The sequence below is a fragment of the Limulus polyphemus genome, unplaced genomic scaffold, assembly GCF_000517525.1.
Source record: "Limulus polyphemus unplaced genomic scaffold, Limulus_polyphemus-2.1.2 Scaffold24, whole genome shotgun sequence".
Taxonomy (NCBI): Eukaryota; Metazoa; Arthropoda; class Merostomata; order Xiphosura; family Limulidae; genus Limulus; species Limulus polyphemus.
In genome coordinates this window covers 581,052-602,071 of record NW_013665634.1, presented here as the reverse complement: position 1 = coordinate 602,071, position 21,020 = coordinate 581,052, and the positions used below count along the sequence as shown (strand labels likewise).

Genomic DNA, 21,020 nt, shown 5'->3' with positions numbered 1-21,020 from the left:
GTAATGTCGATATGGAAAGGAAAAGTCATTTAATACGATTGAGCCTTCGCATTGCATGGCTTCTCCCATTAATTCCCACTGGACTATAAATACAGTTCCCATGAAAATCAGAACAGGCCTATTTGTCAATCTAGAACATATAATGCATTGAAGGTGAATACTGATGTAATAGAATTTTCTATGCAGTATTTATGTACTTACGTGTCTTCAAAACGCCCTCTGGTAATGTTATAGTTGATTGATAAAAACAAACATTGAGGTGTTGAGTACACATTTTTGTCGCTTTTGCAACACACATCACACAGGAAGCTACCATTAATATGTACATTATGATTAATATTTTAATGATAAATTATTTTTAAACGTATTTAAAAATAAAAAATATTTATACCAAGCCGAAATTATTTAAAAATCCATCTTGAAAATTCTTCGCCGTTCAACGAAGAACCATAATATTACTTTCTTTATATGTTTTTTCTTTATTAATGTTCCTGCTCGTGTACGTTTATGTATTAATTATCCTAATATACAGTTCTTACTTTTAAAAAGTTAAGGAAAAACATAGTAATCAAATATGAAGCGTTTTTTTTTACTGCCTATATTTTTATTCCAAACCTAGATTGCAAAATTACTCCGTTTTCATGGGAAGGAGTAGTAGACTTGTAACAGAAAAAAAATACATATAAAATCGAACAACCTTCGAGTACATAGTCGACTGAAGGCTTAAAAATATGATTCATCGGATAAATAATAATTTTTATGTTACTCGTGGTTAGCATCTAAAACCCACGAGCAATAAAAATAAATATGCTGACGTTCTGGAAATATGTTTAAAGATGGCGTTACTTTTCAAAAATTGGACTTTTCCTCTCACCAAACTTTCGGAATGCTTCTGAAACACTCTTGATTGTGTATATGTCTTTTAGAATTTCCATAACCACTGAACTACCAACTCACCGAAACATAATATACTGTTCCACTATCCCAAACATAATACACTGTTCCGGGTAAAATACTTCCCACTCGCCGAAACATAATATACTGTTCCACTATCCCAAGCTTAATACACTGTTCCGGGTAAAATACTTCCCACTCGCCGAAACATAATATACTGTTCCACTATCCCAAACATAATACACTGTTCCGGATAAAGTACTTCCCACTCGCCGAAACGTAATATACTGTTCCACTATCCCAAGCATAATACACTGTTCCGGGTAAAATACTTCCCACTCGCCGAAACATAATATACTGTTCCACTATCCCAAACATAATACACTGTTCCGGGTAAAGTACTTCCCACTCGCCGAAACATAATATACTGTTCCACTCTCCCAAGCATAATACACTGTTCCGGGTAAAGTACTTCCCACTCGCCGAAACATAATATACTGTTCCACTCTCCCCAACATAATACACTGTTCCGGGTAAACTACTTCCCACTCGCCGAAACATAATACACTGTTCCGGGTAAAGTACTTCCCACTCGACGAAACATAATATAGTGTTCTGAGTAAAATATTTCACACTTGCCGAAATATAATACACTGTTCCGGATAAAACATAAGACGGTATTCCCCCTTTGGCGGCACTTACATTAACGAAATAATGCCTCTTTTGTATTGGTTTAAACTTCTTGGTAGTGTGTTTAAAACGTAGTCGACATTTGTGCTTAACATTTAAAATGTCCAGTTCATTTTATACCTAAGTGCCAAGAAATGAAAGAATATATAACTAGATTCTTAAAGACATTTTCAAAGAGTATACTTTTTTATCTTATTTTTATTGACACAGTGGCCGTCTGCAGCTTGATGATCCTGAATGCATCATGAATTATATTCTCATATAACTAAAGAATGAACAGCTTCGTTGTTAAGATACTAAAATCATTGGTCTTTTGAAATTTACCATTCTATATGCTTCCCCCTCCCTCTTCCGGTGGCTCAGCGGTAAGTCTGATGGATTATAACACTAAAATTAGGTTTTGATACCCGTGGTGAGCAGACCACAGATAGCCCATTGTGTATTTTTTGTCTAACCACAAACAGACTATTCTCTATTTGCAGTCCCCAGTGGCACAGCGGTATGTCTGCGGACTTACAACGCTAGAAACCAGGTTTCGATACCATTGGTGGGCAGAGTACAGATAGCTCAATGTGTAGCTTTGTGCTTGATTAGAAAACAAAACAAATTTTATGTGCAAGTGAGGGGCTTATAGATTTCTTGTTGTTGTTTTTGCATACGTGATAATGGAAGACCGTAAATAAGTAGATGGGGTGGGAGATGATTTAGCCCATGAAGTAACAACTGAAAAAACAAAACATAATACACATGGTGGGGTAAAAGAACATCATCATTTTTATTTAATTAGAAGATGAGCAGCAGGATATTCATTGAAATATTCCCGGATTTTAGCTACAGTATAGATTATCATTTTAATTTTTGTGGGAGTTAGGATAGGCTGCGTTGTGTAGCTAGGAAAATTATCTTTATTACAGATTGTGTAAGAATGTCGTTCCGGATTCCTGTCTACACGTCTCATAAATCATCAAAACTGTCGTTCCTATCTACAGGACTCCTAAACCGTCGTTCCGGTTCCTATCTACAGGACTCGTAAATCGTCAAACTGTCGTTTGTGTTCCTGTCTACTGGACTCATAGATCATCAACATTTTCGTTTCGAGTTCCTATCTACAGGACTCGTAAATCATCAAAACCGTCGTTCCGGATTCCTGTCTACAGGACTCATAACTCATCTAAACTGTCGTTCCGTGTTCTTATTTACAGGACTCATAAATCATATGTAGTGGGGCATTCGAAGTGTATACGGACAGGATTGTTCACCACTGCCTGCAGGCAGCCCTTACGTTTTGAGACAGGCTAATAACCAGGTATCTTAGGACCGTCCTATAGATGGATGATCAGGTGACGTCAAAACTAGAAAAGAATGATGACACTATTCCAACTCAGCGAATTACTCCAATAACCACATAGTCGGATAGAAATGTCAAACAAGGATAGCTTTAATGAAATATTTCAACACTGAAAAAAAGAAAGATTTATCAGTAGCGGCTGCAGTAAGCAATCAGTTTAAATATAGAGTAAATGCCACTTACCGATAGATAAACAGTCAAAATATAAACGACAAAATGCAAAGCAATAGATATGACTAATAAGTTCATAAAGGATCGGTTAAAGTATAATGTTCGATCCCACAACAACAGTAAGAAATCAGCTTAACTATAATTTGCATGTCATCCGCCAATAAGGACAGAGTTGAAGAGTGACGTCAAAGAATGATGTAACTAACAATAATGATTCATAAAGTATCGGTTAAAATATAATATCATATGAAGCTCCAACGGATGGCACATCTCACCATCGAGTTAATGTGCATGTCATCCACAAATAAGAAATCATTTAAAATGCAATGTCATCGAGTTAGTTGGAAAATTAGAGCTGATTTAGCTCCAAACTGTGGTGGTAAAGAAACCGAGCAATTATTAACTGAAACCGAAGTCCAGTTCGTCCACTTACATTTTTTTAGCGTTTTAATATCAGCTTTATATCTAGTAGTTGAAATTAATAAAACTTACGAGAAATTGTTATGTGAAAAAGTTAATTACGAAGATAGAGTTCTTGTATTCGAAACCTATTACGCTTCATTCTATTACGTCGGTAATTTTTGTTGTTGTTTTGGTAGCATAACGTCAAAATATCTATATTACATTCCCGCAGGGTCAATTCTCGAGGCTTATAATACTGAGCTATAAAATAAAGTTGCAATCAATTTGAATTATCAATCATACATCATAAAACTTTTTGTTGGGAGTAATTTAAGAGTTTGTATAGCTAAGTTGCATTTATTCTTTTAGAGTGTGTTTGTAAATTTCACACACCGTTGTAATTTTTATATTCTTTTGCCACACTATTTCCCTATACCTCTGTTATTATGATATGACGTGTATGATGTGGCATCTTCGACCTCTTCACAGAGTTGATTAACATATCGATGTTTATGTACTAAAATATATTCACGAAAGTTCCAGAGAAGTATATTAAAGTTAACTTTCTCAGCTGAAAGAGTGTGATGTATCATTTCATATTTACTTCAGTTTTTACAAGTTGGATAACCAAAACTCTAGCCAACAGACTGTGTGTGTGTGTGTATGCGTGAGTGTCCAAGTAAACTAATCAGAAATGATAATCAATTTTAGAAATAATTCATTAATATAAGACCTATAAGGCTTGGAGATTATATTCTACAGCTGATAGACGGTTATTTTACACTTGCCTATGGTCAAACGTACAAAACTACACTTAAAATGCTCCGGGTGTTAGTTTACTAAAACGAGTTTTTTATGATCAGTTTGCTTTGAGTAGTATTTTTATATGTGTTCGCACTGGGTAGCCATTTGATAAAGTACAGTATTTTAATGCGCAGAAAAAATAATGTCATTTTAAATTAAATCTGACACTTTTAAATACAAATATTTCACGAACTATACTTCGTCAATTTGACTCAAAGACTCTGGTGGTTCAGCGATAAGTTTGGAGGATTATAACGCTAAAATCAGGTTTCGATGCTCGCGATGGGCACAGCACAGATAGCCCACTGTGAAACTTTGGGCTTAACAACAAACAAACAGTTGGACTCAAAAATCTATATTAAAATTATATATGAATAACAAGCACCAAATTTAAGTTTTTACTTCAGTAAAGATCTACAGACTGTGAACTATTAAAACCTCTCACAAGACATAAAGTCCACCTATTTGCGACTGATCTTGTCCAGTTAACACAAAGTGTCTTACAACAATACCTTGTCCAGTTAACACAACGTGTCTTACAACAACACCTTGTCCAGCTAACATGATATGTCTTGCGACAAGATCTTGTCAAGTTAATACGACATGTCTTGTGACAAGAAAACGTCAAGTTAATACCCCATGAAACACCATTTAAGAGCTAAGCAAACAGAATTAAGAAATAAAGGTTTAATTCAAAATAGATAAAAATAATAATTGAAATTATTATACATTCTGAGTTTTAGTACGTTTCTAAATCGTGTGGTGTAGGCCTAAATACACTTAAAATGAAAGTTCTTGATTGTTTGAGAGCAACTGTTTGATATAGTTTTGTATTTCTATCATTGTTAGTTACGATAGATTATTAAATGTATATTTCATCTATTATTTATTTATTTGCAATTATATGGCCAGTTATTAGATCTGTTTAATCTCTTTTAAAACAATGTCAGTTTTCACATTCACAATTCTCCTAACTGAACAATTCTACATCAAAGATAATGAAATGATGATGATGATATTTGCACTGACAGTATCAAACCAACGCCTATGAACTCTTCGGACTGACAGTATCAAACCAACGTCTATGAACTCTTCGGACTGACAGTATCAAACCAACGCCTATGAACTGTTCGGAAATATATTTTGGCTTGTATTAATAAATAAAATCACTTCCTTTGGGTTGAGGTTCAAACTGTTCCTATGTTGTCAAGTTTAGAAATACTTTTATACGCATGCTCTTAGGGACATATGACGTTTGAGATATAAAAACATTAAAGAACATGTCTCTTCTTACATGTAACAGGAAAATAAATGCGTTTTAAACACCGAAATGTAAAGTCATTATCAATGAATTAGCGTTTCTGGCAGAGGAAAAAAGCTATTTATTTCATATTTCCATCTGCTGAACGTTTCAGATCCCTTGAGAGATCGCCGACAGCTCACCTTTATCTGTACAATTCTATTCCGTTAGTTGCACTGTTGCACAAACATTTTTTAAAAAATAATTTCAGTCTCTCGAATTTCATTCACTTTGTTTATATAATTTCCATAACCAGAATCATAAAAAGTGTCGTTGTTTTTAAGTGCCCACACTTAACCGGTTCATCATTTTCTCTTATTATTTACAAAATATGCAAAACTTTACTCATATTAATACAAATAATTTAAATAATGTTTAAGGTAACAGAAGCAAAACACCTCGTTATAACTGAGATATAAAGTCAACTTCTCATTTTTAGTAATATAATCAATGTTTGTTTGAAAAGTTTCAATTTGATCTTGCGTCGCTTACGTCAAACGTTTTTGGGAAAGCATCATTATTTTTTTTTAATTTTCTAGAAAAGCAAAGCGCGAGTTGTTGTTAACGCGACTCTTGATTCTAAATATAACCTATAAGAGCGTTATTGGCAGAACAGTCATCTTTCGTAAAGTCGGCGCCTCATCAGAGTCATTAAAAACCAGAATGAAACTTATATTGATGGTAGATTGGAAGAAACATTTTGGAATTACTGAAACTTATATTGAGCTAAATTTGATTAAATCAATCTAAAAGTAAAACAATCCTTTCTTGATAATCGATTTAAAAAATAAAACTAATCTACTTTGCTATAGCGACGAATATATTGAAAAAAAAATCGAATATATATATCGTGCTACAAGTGAAATAAATCACGACGAAAAATAAAATAATTAACTTCTAAGATACAGTTACAAAACATGTAAATACCTTATTCATAAGGAATACATTCTGAAACCGTTTCGCTGAAATATCTTGGCATTGTTACTTACCATAATATATATAAAGACAGTTTTACAAATAATAAATATAAAAACTAACCATCCATAATCTTAAAGTTATCTTAATTCATTTCTCTGTACATCAATATTGATCGAAAACTTAAACATTTCAACGGTACTACTTAGCTGTGTACAACGTTATTGCCAAAACACATCGTTACAATAAATAACAAACTAATAAAAGTTGGTTGTTTGTTCAATTTCGCGCAAAGATAATATTGGGTTGTTTGCGATAGCCGTCAACTGGTAGACTAGAGGGAAGGTAGCTAATCAATACCACCCACCGCCAACCCTTAAGCTACTTATTACCATTTCACTTTCTCTATAGCGTGTAATTTTGGTGTTTCGATGTGTTACTTTTGACCTTTTAGACATAATATAGAAGACGCAGAGCCCATATTAAGGCGCTTGACTCGAAATCTGAGGGTCGCGGGTTCGAACACTCATCACCGAACATGCTTGCCCTTTCAGCCATGGGGGGTGTTATAATGTGACAGCCAATTCCACTATTCGTTGGTAAAAGAGTAGCCCAAGAGTTGTCGGTGAGTGATGTTAACTAGCTGCCTTCCTTCTATTCTATCTCTGCTAAATTAGAGACGGCTAGCGCAATTAGCTCTCGTGTAGCTTTACGCGAAATTCAAAACAACCAAAAGAAAAAAAGTAAGTCTATAAGCGATTTGGTAGCAAACTGCTACATGGGTATGGTATAAGCAGACAAGCTTTAGGAAATTGGTTCGTGAGAAGAGGAAATTCATTGTGTTGTTTACCCTTCAATTAAGTCGTCAACTGAACAGAAACGACTGATAAAGTCGTCACGTCTGTATGGTGAGGTTAATTTAAACATTGTCACGAAATGCGAATCCTGGGGCGTATTGGTTTCTGACCAGGAGGGGCTGGTGCACCTAAATGCACCCACAGACTGACTGCTATCAGTTTGCTAGAGTAACCTAAATTTTGGGAACCTATCATGTTAGCTCTAAGGTAAATGTTTTCGAATCGTCTCAAACGTAGGAAACCTATCAGATTAACTACACAATACATGTTTTCGAATCGTCTCAAACGTAGGGAACCTATCAGATTAACTACACAATACATGTTTTCGAATCGTCTCAAACGTAGGGAACCTATCAGATTAACTACACAATACATGTTTTCGAATCGTCTCAAATGTAGGAAACCTATCAGATTAACTACACAATACATGTTTTCGAATCGTCTCAAATGTAGGAAACCTATCAGATTAACTACACAATACATGTTTTCGAATCGTCTCAAACGTAGGGAACCTATCAGATTAACTACACAATACATGTTTTCGAATCGTTTGGTTTGAATTTTGCACATAGATACTCCAGGGCTATCAGCGTTAGCCGTCTCTAATTTAGGAGTCATAGACAAGAGGAAAGGCAGCTGGTCAAAACCACACACCGCCAACTCTTGGACTACTCTTTTACCAACGAATAGTGGGATTGGTCGTCACATTATAACGCCCCCGCGGCTGAAAGGGCGAGCATGTTCGGTAACGGGGATTCGAACCCGCGACTTGTAGATGGCGAGTCGAGCGCTCTAGCCACCGGACCAGGTCAGGCCACTCATATCCAAGAACCTATCAGATTAGCCATGAATCATCTAACAGATAGATAGAGAATCATTTGGTAGAATCATTGTAATAATATCTTATACATCGTATGTGATCAAACGAGTTTTGCCCATTGTTATTGAGTGTTTCAGAAATTAAAATTTTTAACAGCATTTTATGCAAATATGTATCATTAATGAGTAAAATTTGACGCTCTGACTTACACGATTTATTAGATTTTATCATAAAATGCCACTAAATAAACACATACATCTATATCGTTAACGAATACTTGACATAATGAAATAGTATTGTGGCTTTTTTTTTCTTTACTAATACACAGTCCTGAAAAGAATACGAGGATATATATCTATGTATCTATAATATCAAGTAGTTTTTAAAAGATTAAATTTCTGATTTTTCTATTAAAACTATGAGTTACTGAATTATTATTAATGTAATTACACGATTCTTCAATAGCCTCAGTCACACCTCAATTGTATAATGTAGTCTTCTCCACTTTTATTACTTTCACAGACGTCTGACTTCCTAAATGTTCTTTTTATGGCAACAACACCTATTTTCTTTTTTTATTACCAGTAATCTAATAACGACATCTTCATCATGATGTTCTATAAAAGACAAATCATTTTGTGTAGAAACTATATAGGATTAGTTCTGAGAGGATTTTATCTTTCCTTGACGAAAATAATTTATATAACATGGTATATTGTATCTAACCTAGCTATACTTTTTAAAGCTATAGCACAAACAGAAAACGCATTTTTCCAATCACAATGTCCGGCGATCTTCTTACTATGCGTACCACGTCCAATTACTTTATAAGTCAATTCAGGTCATTTATTTAGAAAGAGTATGAAATGGTCAAATACTTCGAATATTGAAATTGAGCCCTATGAAAACCTAAACTCAAGACCCTAGTAATTACCACGTTAAACAGAAATATAAGGTTCTAACTCAAGACCCTAGTAATTACCACGTTAAACAGAAATATAAGGTTCTAACTCAAGACCCTAGTAATTACCACGTTAAAGAGTAATATAAGGTTCTAACTTAACAAAAAAATAGAATAATTATTATTAAGAAGGGGGGACAGATTTTTATTGATGAAACGCTCTTGAATTTTTCTTTCTATTTGCATTTATGACAAAGCTATTAAAATTATCTGCCGTCGTCCCTAAATTTGAGCTACGGCCAGAAGGAAGGCAGCCATACCCTAACATCCATTTTCACGCTAAAGGACTAATTGTCACTCTTATAACACACCCACAGCTTAAAGTTGGGATGGAATATTCTGTAGTATCGCACGGATTCGAACCTATATTCGAGAGCTCTACCACAGGGCCAACCTGCACTAGGTTTTTTAAAGGTTAAAATGAGGGGGGGAAGCAAAAACAGGTTATTTTGGCGGCATTTGTCTAATTATTCCATGTATACTTTAATAACCATTCAAATAGCAGAAAATACCCATTCTATATGCTATGTATTATTTTTTCCAAAATAAAATAATGACATTAAGCATGAGCGGGGCACCCCTTCCCTCCTCCCTAATCTATTTAAATAGCGCCCCAAATACTTACACTGACAGAAAATGTACTTATAATCTTTAGTTTGGGCATTTCTTGCCTCCCGTCCTCCCAAAGTTACGAGAATTATGCTTCATCCGCGGGCATGAATTTGAATGGAAACAACTTCTTCTGAAATATTTAATTTCTCGGGTCAATTATGATGCAATTATTTATCACGTTTGACTTATCGATTTACATCAATGATCATGAGTCAACGTTAAGAGCGCGAATATTGCATCTATTTCTAGAAAGAACTGGTGAACAAGTTACGAACATAAAAATATGGATGGGAGATGGAAAGTATGCGAATTTGGATCAACATATGACCTTGGCCTCAAAATCCGTTTGACCTGTTAACAAAGTTTATTTGTAAATAATAAGTAATATTACACTTGTTACTACATAATAGTAACCAGTTATTATTTCCTTCTTTTTTTGACCACTGCAAACGTATAATTCCACTACTAAACATAAACAGCTTAGTCTTAATCCCTGCCGTAAAGTTAGTTAACACTAACCAGTTATTATTTCCCTTCTTTTATTGACCCCTAAAAACGTATAATTCCGTCACTAAACATAAACAACTTAAGTTTAATTCCTGCCGTAAAGTTAGTTAACACTAACCAGTTATTATTTCCCTTCTTTTATTGACCCCTAAAAACGTATAATTCCATCACTAAACATAAACAACTTAAGTTTAATTCCTGTCGCAAATTAGTTAAAAAGTTAAACGTAGTCGCTGAAACGAAGGGTAATAAAATTGATTGTTAATCCTATTTGATAACAAAAGCCATTCACTCTGTACTGTAATAAGCTAATTTCGGACACTGGGATTATTTTCGTATACCAAATCTGGACTTACGTTAAGGATTATCTCAGTTTTCTTTGTTGAATTATGCCCCCAACAAGTAACAATGCAGCAAGTGGCATAAGCCACTTAAATAGTGCCATGTTTGAACGTAGCTTTATTATGGAAAGAAAAGCGCATTTGTCTTTTATGCAAAGCAGTAATACGCTAAGCGACAATGGTGATGAGAAGCTATATAGGAATTCGGTGTAATCGTCACAGAAGTATGGGTAAAGAACAATGATACTGATACCGTCGTGGCGTTACCTTGATATACAGCCTTACCTGATGATAGAATGGACCGGCTGGCAACAGTTTTATCCGTAGTAGGAGACAAGATGGCGTTGACACCAAACTTCAGCTGCTGGGAGTCATTCCTCTTGTTTTCTGAAGAAAGACTCTCAAACTGTTTCATAGACGTTAAGGAGTCAGTGCCGATGGTCGAACACGTGGTATAACCCGTACACGCTGAGCACGAGATGTCCGCACTCCCTCCCGTGCACGGAGAGAGCGGTACGGGACGAGCAAGGAATGGTCCGTGGTGACCTGCAGCAGCCGCTGCAGCAACTACGGCTCGGTCCCGCAAAAGGTTTTCAACCAAAAAGGAATTGTTCGAAGGAGGGGTCCCAGACGGAGAAAACGAAGACGGCTGCTGTACGGATGCTGGAAGGGACACTGCGGCGATCGGACACCGTAATAACGTAGGATAAACCGGTTGAGCTAAGACATTCGGATACATGTCGCTTTTATTTAGGACATTCAGATCCACATTTACAACATTATAACCTCGTGAAGTCTTTATTTGGTTCTTTCTCAAACACTCAAAAAGTGTTCTACTTATCCTGACCTGATTACTGATCTGTCAGCGCTAACGCTACTCTGTGGGTTTCTCGTTCCTTCGCCATGAATTATACAAAAGCCCGAGCTGGCTTCGAAATGATTTTGTAATGCGCGCACTGCGACACATGAGCACCCAATAAACTAGGTAGGCCGGCTTATAAGGCCGTCACATGAATGCATGGTCGGTTTGAGAACGATACACTGATTGGTTAAAATCGTCTATGGCTCGTGCCGATTATGTACTGGAAACCCGCCTCTTTGATGTTGAAAGGCGGATGTGTGAGATCTCGTATCGGAGTGGGGAGTGTGTTACTGACAGCACTGATATATGAGAAACAACTGAGAGAGCTCACAGCTCAGGTTAAGAATGGCTTTTTTTATGAAGCTAAGCTGAAAGAAGCTAAATAGCACTGAAAGATCTATTCTTTGCTTGTAGTACTGTCGTCAACGGCAATTTAAATGAAACCTTTAATAAAGAATGTAATTTTTAGCTCTCTCTTAAGAAAACAGAGGACACGAGATCTTTGACGCTTCAAGATTCCTTTGTCTACAATGTCAAAGAACGAGAAGTGACGTCATTCAACTGTGTTTCGGCTCTTAAGAAACTGTTACGTGATTTGATTGGAAACTTTCTAAAGAACAATGATGTAAAAAACAACAACGACTTTCTAACTCAAATATTGCTTAGAGCGTATGTCATCATTATGTTTAGATACTAGCATTTACACACCAGGTGTCTTACTCTGTTCTAAATCTTTTGATTTGTATCTTTTCTCGACGTCCACGTTACTCAATCGGTTCTCCAATATACTAGAAATATTTTTGCACCAAAAATAGATTATTTTATGCGTAAAAAAGTGCGACACAAATATCGTTCTTTCAACGCTATCAGGGTCATCTTAATGCCACTCCAGTGCCAACTTAACCACCTATGCATTGTAATAATTTTGTGTTGTTCACTGATAAATAGTTTTTACAAATATACAAAGTTTTGTTGCTCTTCTTTTTTTCATTTACAAGATTTAAGAAAAATAACACATTAAATACAGAGGTTGAGTACGTTATATTAAAACGATTTTGAAGCTTTACTGTGTCGTTACAGTCAATGTCATCACATCTGGTCATGTTCTATCTGACGACCGTGCGTCTTGACAATAGTTCTGCAGCGTAGGTTTGGTTATAAAAGTATTCGTTGTAAGGATGTCTTGTCAAAAGCATGACTGCATGATTAAGAATAGTCTATTATATAACTTATCGATTACACAGTTATGAGACAGTTATCGGTTACACAGTTATTATGTTTATATGGCGATTAGACAGAAATATATATATATACATTTTAAGCATAGCGTAACTTTACAGTTATTAGCTTTGAAATTTAATTCAAACAAAGTGTATTCCTACTGGAAAACAGATTTTTTTAAATCTACAAAATACTTAATCTGAGAAAAACTTTACAAAGATTTTTAATTGACATAAATCATACATATAAAAATTTGTTTAAAAATACATTTTGCATTAAAAATCATTTCATTATTGAATATCATTGTCACTACGGGTTTCCTTTTGTGAGATTCCTGAGCACAAATTTTAATTTCACTTGAAAAATACTTTGCCTCAGTAATATTAGTAAGAAATAACTTAGCTCTTTCGACGGACTGACATGGATTCATTCTAGCAATAAGAGTTAACTCCAGTTAATAAATACTCTGAATTACTTTATCATATTCAGAAAAACCAGAAAACACTTTCGACAGGACGGCGTGTCTTCACTGAGCTACAAGAATTAACTCCAAAAATAATTTGGGTTAGTACAGCATGATAGGAGACAGAGAGTTTTTGATATTTCAGTGTAGAATCCGGAATGTTTAATAACAGTCAGAGGTTTTCGATCTCATGAAGAAACGGGATTAAAACCTTCAAAGTGATGGAATTATTGTATTTATTTTCAAAATGAAATTAATGCAAAAATAGTATATTATGTCTGATTCTGTTTCAGAAAGTCTGCTATACACTCACTCGCTCATTATACCAGTCATGTTAATGAAGTTATTTCGATAACTCTAGTCATTTCTAAAGAGTTTTGAGTGTTTTGATTATTGATTGTTTGATCTTGTGTTTTTAACATTTTTCAGGGATAAATGGACTAATGACTTGTTAGTTGGATTAATGGACGAAAACAGATTGTAACCAGTCTATGTCAACTGAAGAAATTTGCAACTTGATAAGTATAAAAAAGAAGGCTTAACAGTTTGTTTTAAACTGCTTTACACCTCACAAGTACAAAGAATCCCATTTAAAATTATTAATCCTTCCATAGTCAAGTGAGACACATTTTCAGTGTCATTATGGTGTCAAACGCTTTTGTTGGTGGAGCCTCTTTAGGCCGAATAAATTAGAATAAAATCTAAAATTTGAATTGAGCTGTTGCTTTGTTTGTTTTTTGCATTTTTTTGTGATATAATTCTTAATTAATCCATTACAGAATTAAAACCAAAAGTAGTCAAAAATGGCAATTCTGATTTTTTTATGGTTTCCTCCGATAGGTTTAGTTGATGGATTTCAACATATAACTGTATACAACATTACGTTTGTGACATACATACCAATAGTAATTAGCGCGTATATCTTTTCTCATATATTATTGTTTTTGTTTGTTTGTTTTTGAATTTCGCGCAAAGCTACACGAGGGCTATCTGCGCTAGCCGTCCCTAATTTAGCAGTGTAAGACTAGAGGGAAGGCAGCTAGTCATCACCACCCACCGCCAACTCTTGGGCTACTCTTTTACCAACGAATAGTGGGATTGACCGTCACATTATAACGCCCCCACGGCTGAAAGGGCGAGCATGTTTGGTGTGACGGGGATTCGAACCCGCGACCCTCAGATTATGAGTCGAGTGCCCTAACGACCTGGCCATGCCGGGCTCTCATATATTAATCATTAAATCTAATCTCCAGGAGAAATTACTCAGAATTCGTGTACCTCCCCCCAGTGGCACAGCGGAATATCTGTGTACTTACAACGCTAGAAATCGGGTTTTGATACACATGGTGGCCAGAGCACAGATAGCCCATTGTGTAGCTTTGTGCATAACTACAAACAAACCCTCTTATCATAACGTTCTTAACTCTCAATGATTTTGACTAGAAATGTACTTTAAAAATACAGGTAGTTTCAAATGTCAAAATAATTGTCGTTTTTTATTAGTTAATATACGTTTGTTTCAATAAAATATCGGATTTTGACTTTTAACATTTAGCTGCGTTACACAATCCATACCAGCATAATATCAGCTTTATCCCTTGGGTGTCTGACCACATAAATGACCTTACGAAACTAAGACGATCATCATCTGGATTCAAAAATATATATATTTATTTATTCTTAAACATAGAACGTAAATTAGATATTAATCAGAGAACAAGAACGGTAACACAGTATGACACAAATGATCGCGATTATATAACATCTGACATGATTTATCCTCTATCAAAGTTTGTAAAACTATAGAGTGAAAATTAGTAAGTCTGTTTCTTTTTTTTATTTATTTCTTATCAAGCTCAGGATAGAGTATACAGGTAGCTCTTTTACCACGCTAACGTAGCCACGAAGATAATCTTTCAAACTGTACTCGAGACCTTCAGAAATGAAGATGTTGCAGTGACGGCTCTTTCTCCTGAGCACGTGCATGCTGGGGGTAGTAATCCATTCAAATGACCTCTCCATCCTGACTAATGAAAGCAGAAAGTTACTGTCAGTTATAATTGCTAAATCTACACCTTGTGGTAGCATGTAGTTAGTAAAAAGCATTTGAACTCAACCAAATCAATAATTTTGTATTTCAAATAGTAAAATTTAAGTAGACGGGTAGATTTTTTTTTTACTGGAATGTTAAGGTTGATTTCTAAGGGAAGTAAGTGATAACGTTTTTTTGCGTCAAAAACCACTTATCATTAATTAGTTTCAGAAACAATCATCTAACACTAATATAACAATTCACAGGACCTGGTTTCGTATCCCGTTCTTTCTAAACTCAAACATGTTAGAACAACAATTAAAGAAGGCGTACTAATATTAACAAGCAACAACAGGATTAGCGTAAAATGTTGTTGTTTTTTTATATTTATATTACGCTCTAGAAATGAGTTTAAGCCTTTTAATTCGCAATAAGACGTTGCTTACATTAAACTTCAACAGTAATAAAGAAGCCGGTTATAAATGTGCAAATAAAATGGGCATTTAAATCGTTTGAATATTTAACGACAATTCGAACATTTAAACCTACTCAATCTTTAATAAGACTTCGATCAATTAAACCCGTTAAATATTCAACAAGAATTCGAGCATTTAAACCTGTTAAATATTTAACGAGGATTCGAACATATAAACTTGTTAAGTATTTAACGAGATTTTGAGCATTTAAACCTGTTAAATATTTAACGAGAACTCGAGTATTTAAACATGTTAAATATTAACGAGAATTCGAGCATTTAAACTTGCTGAATATTAAACGAGAATTCGAGCATTTAAACTTGCTGTATATTTAACAAGAATTCGAGTATATAAAGCTGTTCCAAATTTAACCAGATTTTCGCGCGTATTCAAACATATTTTTCAAAAATGAGTTCTCTATAAATCGTCAGGATCTACATTTAGTTGAAAATTTGTTTTTAATAACAGACGTATTTATAATCTCGTATAACAGTATACTAGCATACAGAAAAAAAAAGACAAGAAAAAGTACCGTTGTAAGTATTGGACTCTATTGAATTTACTCTGGAATGCAGATATGTACGTTATAAACACTGGTTCTTTCAGAATACCATTGACTCAATTGTCATGCCAAAATTCCAAAGATTTGGTTTTAAAGTGTTTTTAGATTCCTTTTGATCTCTGAGCTATTATTGAATCTATAGTTTTGTTTTTTCGTTTAAAGAGGCCGTCTTTAAGTCACCGCTGAGGCCAAACTATTGTTTGGCCGTTGCTACGCTTTACCCTGATTGTATGAGCATGTATTTATCTGTTTGTGACCCATCGGCTTATTGACATGTTCCTCACGTGGTTTTGTTCTTTATGCAGAGACGATCTCCAATCCTAGCGGAAGACGTACGCAGGCATGCGAAAAGAGACTTTCTCTACCTTCTTTACATGTTTTGTGGATCTATTTCAAATAAATAAAAACATGCATCGAATTAGACAGCAAAATAAAAAATACAACACAACAGAGAAACCATAAAAGAGCTACAGAAATAAAAATAATCTAACTAACAGGAATACTACACAAAAGTAAAGTTGGACACGAAGATATAAATGTTTATGATAATCTAACTAACAGGAATACTACACAAAAGTAAAGTTGGAAACGAAGATATAAATGTTTATGATAATCTAACTAACATGAATACTACACAAAAGTAAAGTTGGACACGAAGATATAAATGTTTATGATAATGTAACTAACAGGAATACTACACAAAAGTAAAGTTGGACACGAAGATATAAATTTATGCTTATATTTATTTTAATTATTTTCTTTATTGTTAATTCTACTTAAATTTGTAATAATATTTATTTCTATACGGTGTGAAACTTTAGGAAGATTTTAATAAGAAATTTGGAATCTTGACAATAATGGTAGTCCATAATGAGATACTTTGGGAAGAAATATTACAAAACCATCGGCAAAGTTAAACATCGCATTGCTTAAAATGTTTAACTGCTATTTTTCATAAATAGTTCAAAGGGATTTTATCATAGTTTTATCCGAGTTTAGTAAACTACGAGTATACATTTATCAAAGTCATATCTCTATGCCCCCCCCCCCAGTGGCACAACGGCATGTCTGTAGAAACCGGGTTTCGATACCCGTGGTGATAGAGCATAGATAACCCATGGTGTAGCTTTGTGCTTAACTTCAAACAAACGTATCTGTATATTTTGCTGTTGTTTTGCATAAGGACATGACAAAGATACTTCAACCGAATCCCCTTTTATACGGAATTTTCTTGGTATGCAGTATAAGTAACAACGCTTCATGGATCAAAATAACAATATATACGTACTTGTTCGGCTGTGATAAAACATGTCTATTTCAAGCTTTGTGCTATTTCACATATACTGCAACACTAGGAAGATATTCAATATAAAATGTACTGAAGATGAGTATTACCCTTTCTCAGGATTTAACTAGCACAGAGACAGGAGGATCCCCACAGCATTTTTGTGAGTTTACCCGTCGTGGGGACAAAAACTATGACAGCAGTTTGTGACGGTAAAATGAGAATGTTGTGACTTAATTTATCAGTTGAGTGTTGCTTATGACAAATTAAAACAACAAAAAGAACGAGTGATCTGTATTACCCCTAGAAAAAGTTAGAAATAAAGTCGGGAAGAAAGCAAATCTTTATGAAGAAAGATGTCAGAATTCCATGCTAATCTGATTTATATCACACCATGCTTCCAGTCAGCTACTGTAGAAGGTAATGAAAAATTGGAAAATAAAGACTCATCCCTCGACATGCCGGTACACACAACCCACCACGAGAAGCACTCCATTATTAGGTTTGATGACAAGTAATGACAGTTTGATTGTCTCGATGATAGATGAGTTCCAAAAAGCAGCTGTCACGTTCATTATTACGTCATCAACAAATGGTCCTTGTCAACCTGAGATGGTATCTAATGATGATTTGATAACAACATCTGCCTAAAGAGTTACTCGCGCTCATCAGGAAATTGGATGGATATTACTGAGATGCAGAGTTCTTTATTTAGCTACACGGGTTTTTAGGTCTTTTAACCAGATAGTTTGAGCAACTAAGTTTAATAAAATAGTTACGAAACACACCACCTAGTGAGCGGTTCTTTTTACTTGTGAATTACCAATAAAACGTTTAAAAATATTCACTATTAGTTTAAAACACATAATTTTACGATGAGCCCCAAGTCTAAATAAGTTCAATATGAAAGCTTAAAAAGTGCCAAAAAATTATGTTTAATTAGAGCATTTACATAAATAAACAAAAAATAACTTCGATAGCTCCTGCCAGTTGAAATGGTTGAACAGTTTGAACATCACTGAAATTTCTAAAGTTAACGTCTAAGGCCTAATTAGTAGAAGTATTGATAAGGCAGAAAACTCGACGTTTTAATCTTATTCAGTGCAGAAAAATTCCAAATATTATTGTTTTGTTCATTGTACCTTGTGTAGTTCGTTATAATAACTATATGGTGAATATGTGTTATACGTCAAAAATTTGGCTGATTGTTAGAATGCTTTCATCATATGGCTATTCAGGAATATACTGGGCAATACCTCTAGGCCTAAAATAAATTTTAGAGAACGCTAAAGATAATTGTAAATTAATTTATTAGGTTGTATAAGTAGGAAAAAATAATAATATAATTGATGGCACAGAGAGATTAAAAAGACGGGCAAAAGAGCTGTTAGAAACAACTGAAATTACCCTTTTTTAAAGGTTTTTTTTTAGCTTTTCAAATTATTGACTTTTTATATACTGTTCACTACTACGAGATCCCAGTCTTGAGTAAATTCATGCTTTTGCTTGGAGCAACACTCCGTGTAGATAATTGACTGAAATTGTGTGAAATAATTTATTTTCTATGTAAATATATGTATATAAGATCACACTGGTAATTAGGGGCTGCAATCTTGATGGTATTTTTGTTTAAATATTTCGTGTGGTTCATATGTAATTAATGACCCATACAATCAACAAAATCACAGACCCACAAACAACTTCATACATACTTTTTGTTTTAAAGCCCTATTGGGATAAACCCATCAATAATTCTACGTTTAGTAAATTATTTTCCAAGACAGAGACAGTTTGACATTTGTCAGTTCTCTGCATGTGTAGTTTTAACTCCCAGTTATTATTTAAACAAAAATAAAGTCAATAAGGAGGTCATTAAGTTTCAAATAAGCAAGATATGTAGTTGAAAGAAATTAGGTTTAGCCAGAATGGCGATTATTTGAGTTACGGATACGCATTAGAAAGTTTAAGGTTCGAGGCGCGATGTATGTAGATATGCTTCGCGTTTTTAGCTGTGAATGAGTTATAAGTATGATACTTATTACATTATTTGGTTCTAGGAGCCACACAGGCGAAAAGTGTTGCTGACAGGCTGTTTTCGCTGTTGTCAGTAGTTCAAAATTATGGACGGCTGAACTCTAGAGTATCTAACATGGCCATTTATTCCATATGTACATAAGATGTCGTTCATAATGAAAACACCAGTATCAATAACGAGCTGTAAATAATCAGTTTTCATATCGAAAAAAATAAATAAATAAAATTTCATCAATCTGTTTTTTTTCATTGGTGGCCTGTTCATGTTTATTTTTCATTGGCGGCCTGTTCATGTTTTTTTCATTTTCGGCCTGTTCATGTTTTGTTTTCATTGGCGGCCTGTTCATGTTTTTGTTTTTTCATTGGCGACCTGTTTATGTTTTTTTTTTCATTGGCGGCCTGTTCAACAAATGGGCTCTTAAAGATTAATCTTTTCAAGATCTCCAATAAAATACTAAGTAACCTGTAACTTGTGTTTGAACCGTTAAATAGTTTGTTTGCTTTTAATTAAGTGCAAAACTCCAAAGTGGACTACCTGCGTCTTTCCCACTGCAGGGATCTAACTTGTTTATCTTCTTGACTACAGGTTATGGTGACTAAATGGTGGGAAACATATTTCGTCCAGTTCAAGATTATATAGAAGGCTATGTGAATAGCAAGCTATCCACTTTGCCGCCAATCTAAGAGTAACATTCTTAACGATACAAAAACATTTACTGCAGAAAAGCTGGAACGATTGATTACTAATCATTAGTGTCTCTTACTTCTAGTAGCTGTGGAATGAACCATCATAAAAGAGTTGTTGTAAGCTGGGTTTGGAAGCGGACAAAAGAGAAAAGTGGAGACTCACGCGAAAAGCTTGCTGAGAAAGTGAAATAGCCTGCTCAGTTTTCGTAGCCAGAACTGCCTCAAGAAACTATGAATTCATCAGCACGTTACAAAGTCATCTACACCAAATAAGATGGTATTATACATATTGGACCAAAGGAAACAAGAAGGGCTGCTTTGAGCTTGCGGATTAGCAATCAGAATCCCAGTTTGAGAATTAGCAACCAGAATCCCATTTTCAGAAGAAAAAGATTCTTAAGGAAAGTTATAAAGAGCTGATAAATGTTACCCAATAAAAAGACGAGTTGTTTTAAAGCGGACTACATGATAATTGCTGCTTCAAAGAAGACTACGGGAAAATATTCATCACTGTCGTTAACAAAGGCACTGTATATCTGACAGACAAAAAGTAGTTTAATATAAAAAAAATGGAAATTTAAAATACCACCTAGTTAGCCAAGTTAAAGCACAAGAATTAATGAGGAAATAATTGTGTTTTGTTGAAATTTTATCTTGAAACTTACATTGCTAAACTTGAAAACAAAGTTCAACTGGGATGAATATAATAGTTTCTTTTCTGGTAAGGGGCCGGCATGGCTAGGTGGTTAGGGTACACGACTCGCATCCTGAGAGTC

General features: G+C 34.6%; 1 protein-coding gene across 1 annotated transcript in view; it reads right to left on the bottom strand.

Moving 5' to 3' along the window:
• The window catches only part of LOC106458694 (homeobox protein DBX1-B-like), a 36,831-nt gene extending 25,358 nt beyond the window's left edge, over positions 1-11,473 (bottom strand). Inside the window, exon 1 of the mRNA XM_022385380.1 lies at positions 10,908-11,473. Within this exon, the coding sequence (XP_022241088.1) occupies positions 10,908-11,361 (454 nt within the window). The 5' untranslated portion in view covers positions 11,362-11,473. The remainder of the gene's footprint in view (positions 1-10,907) is intronic.
• Between the last annotated feature and the right edge of the window lie 9,547 nt (positions 11,474-21,020).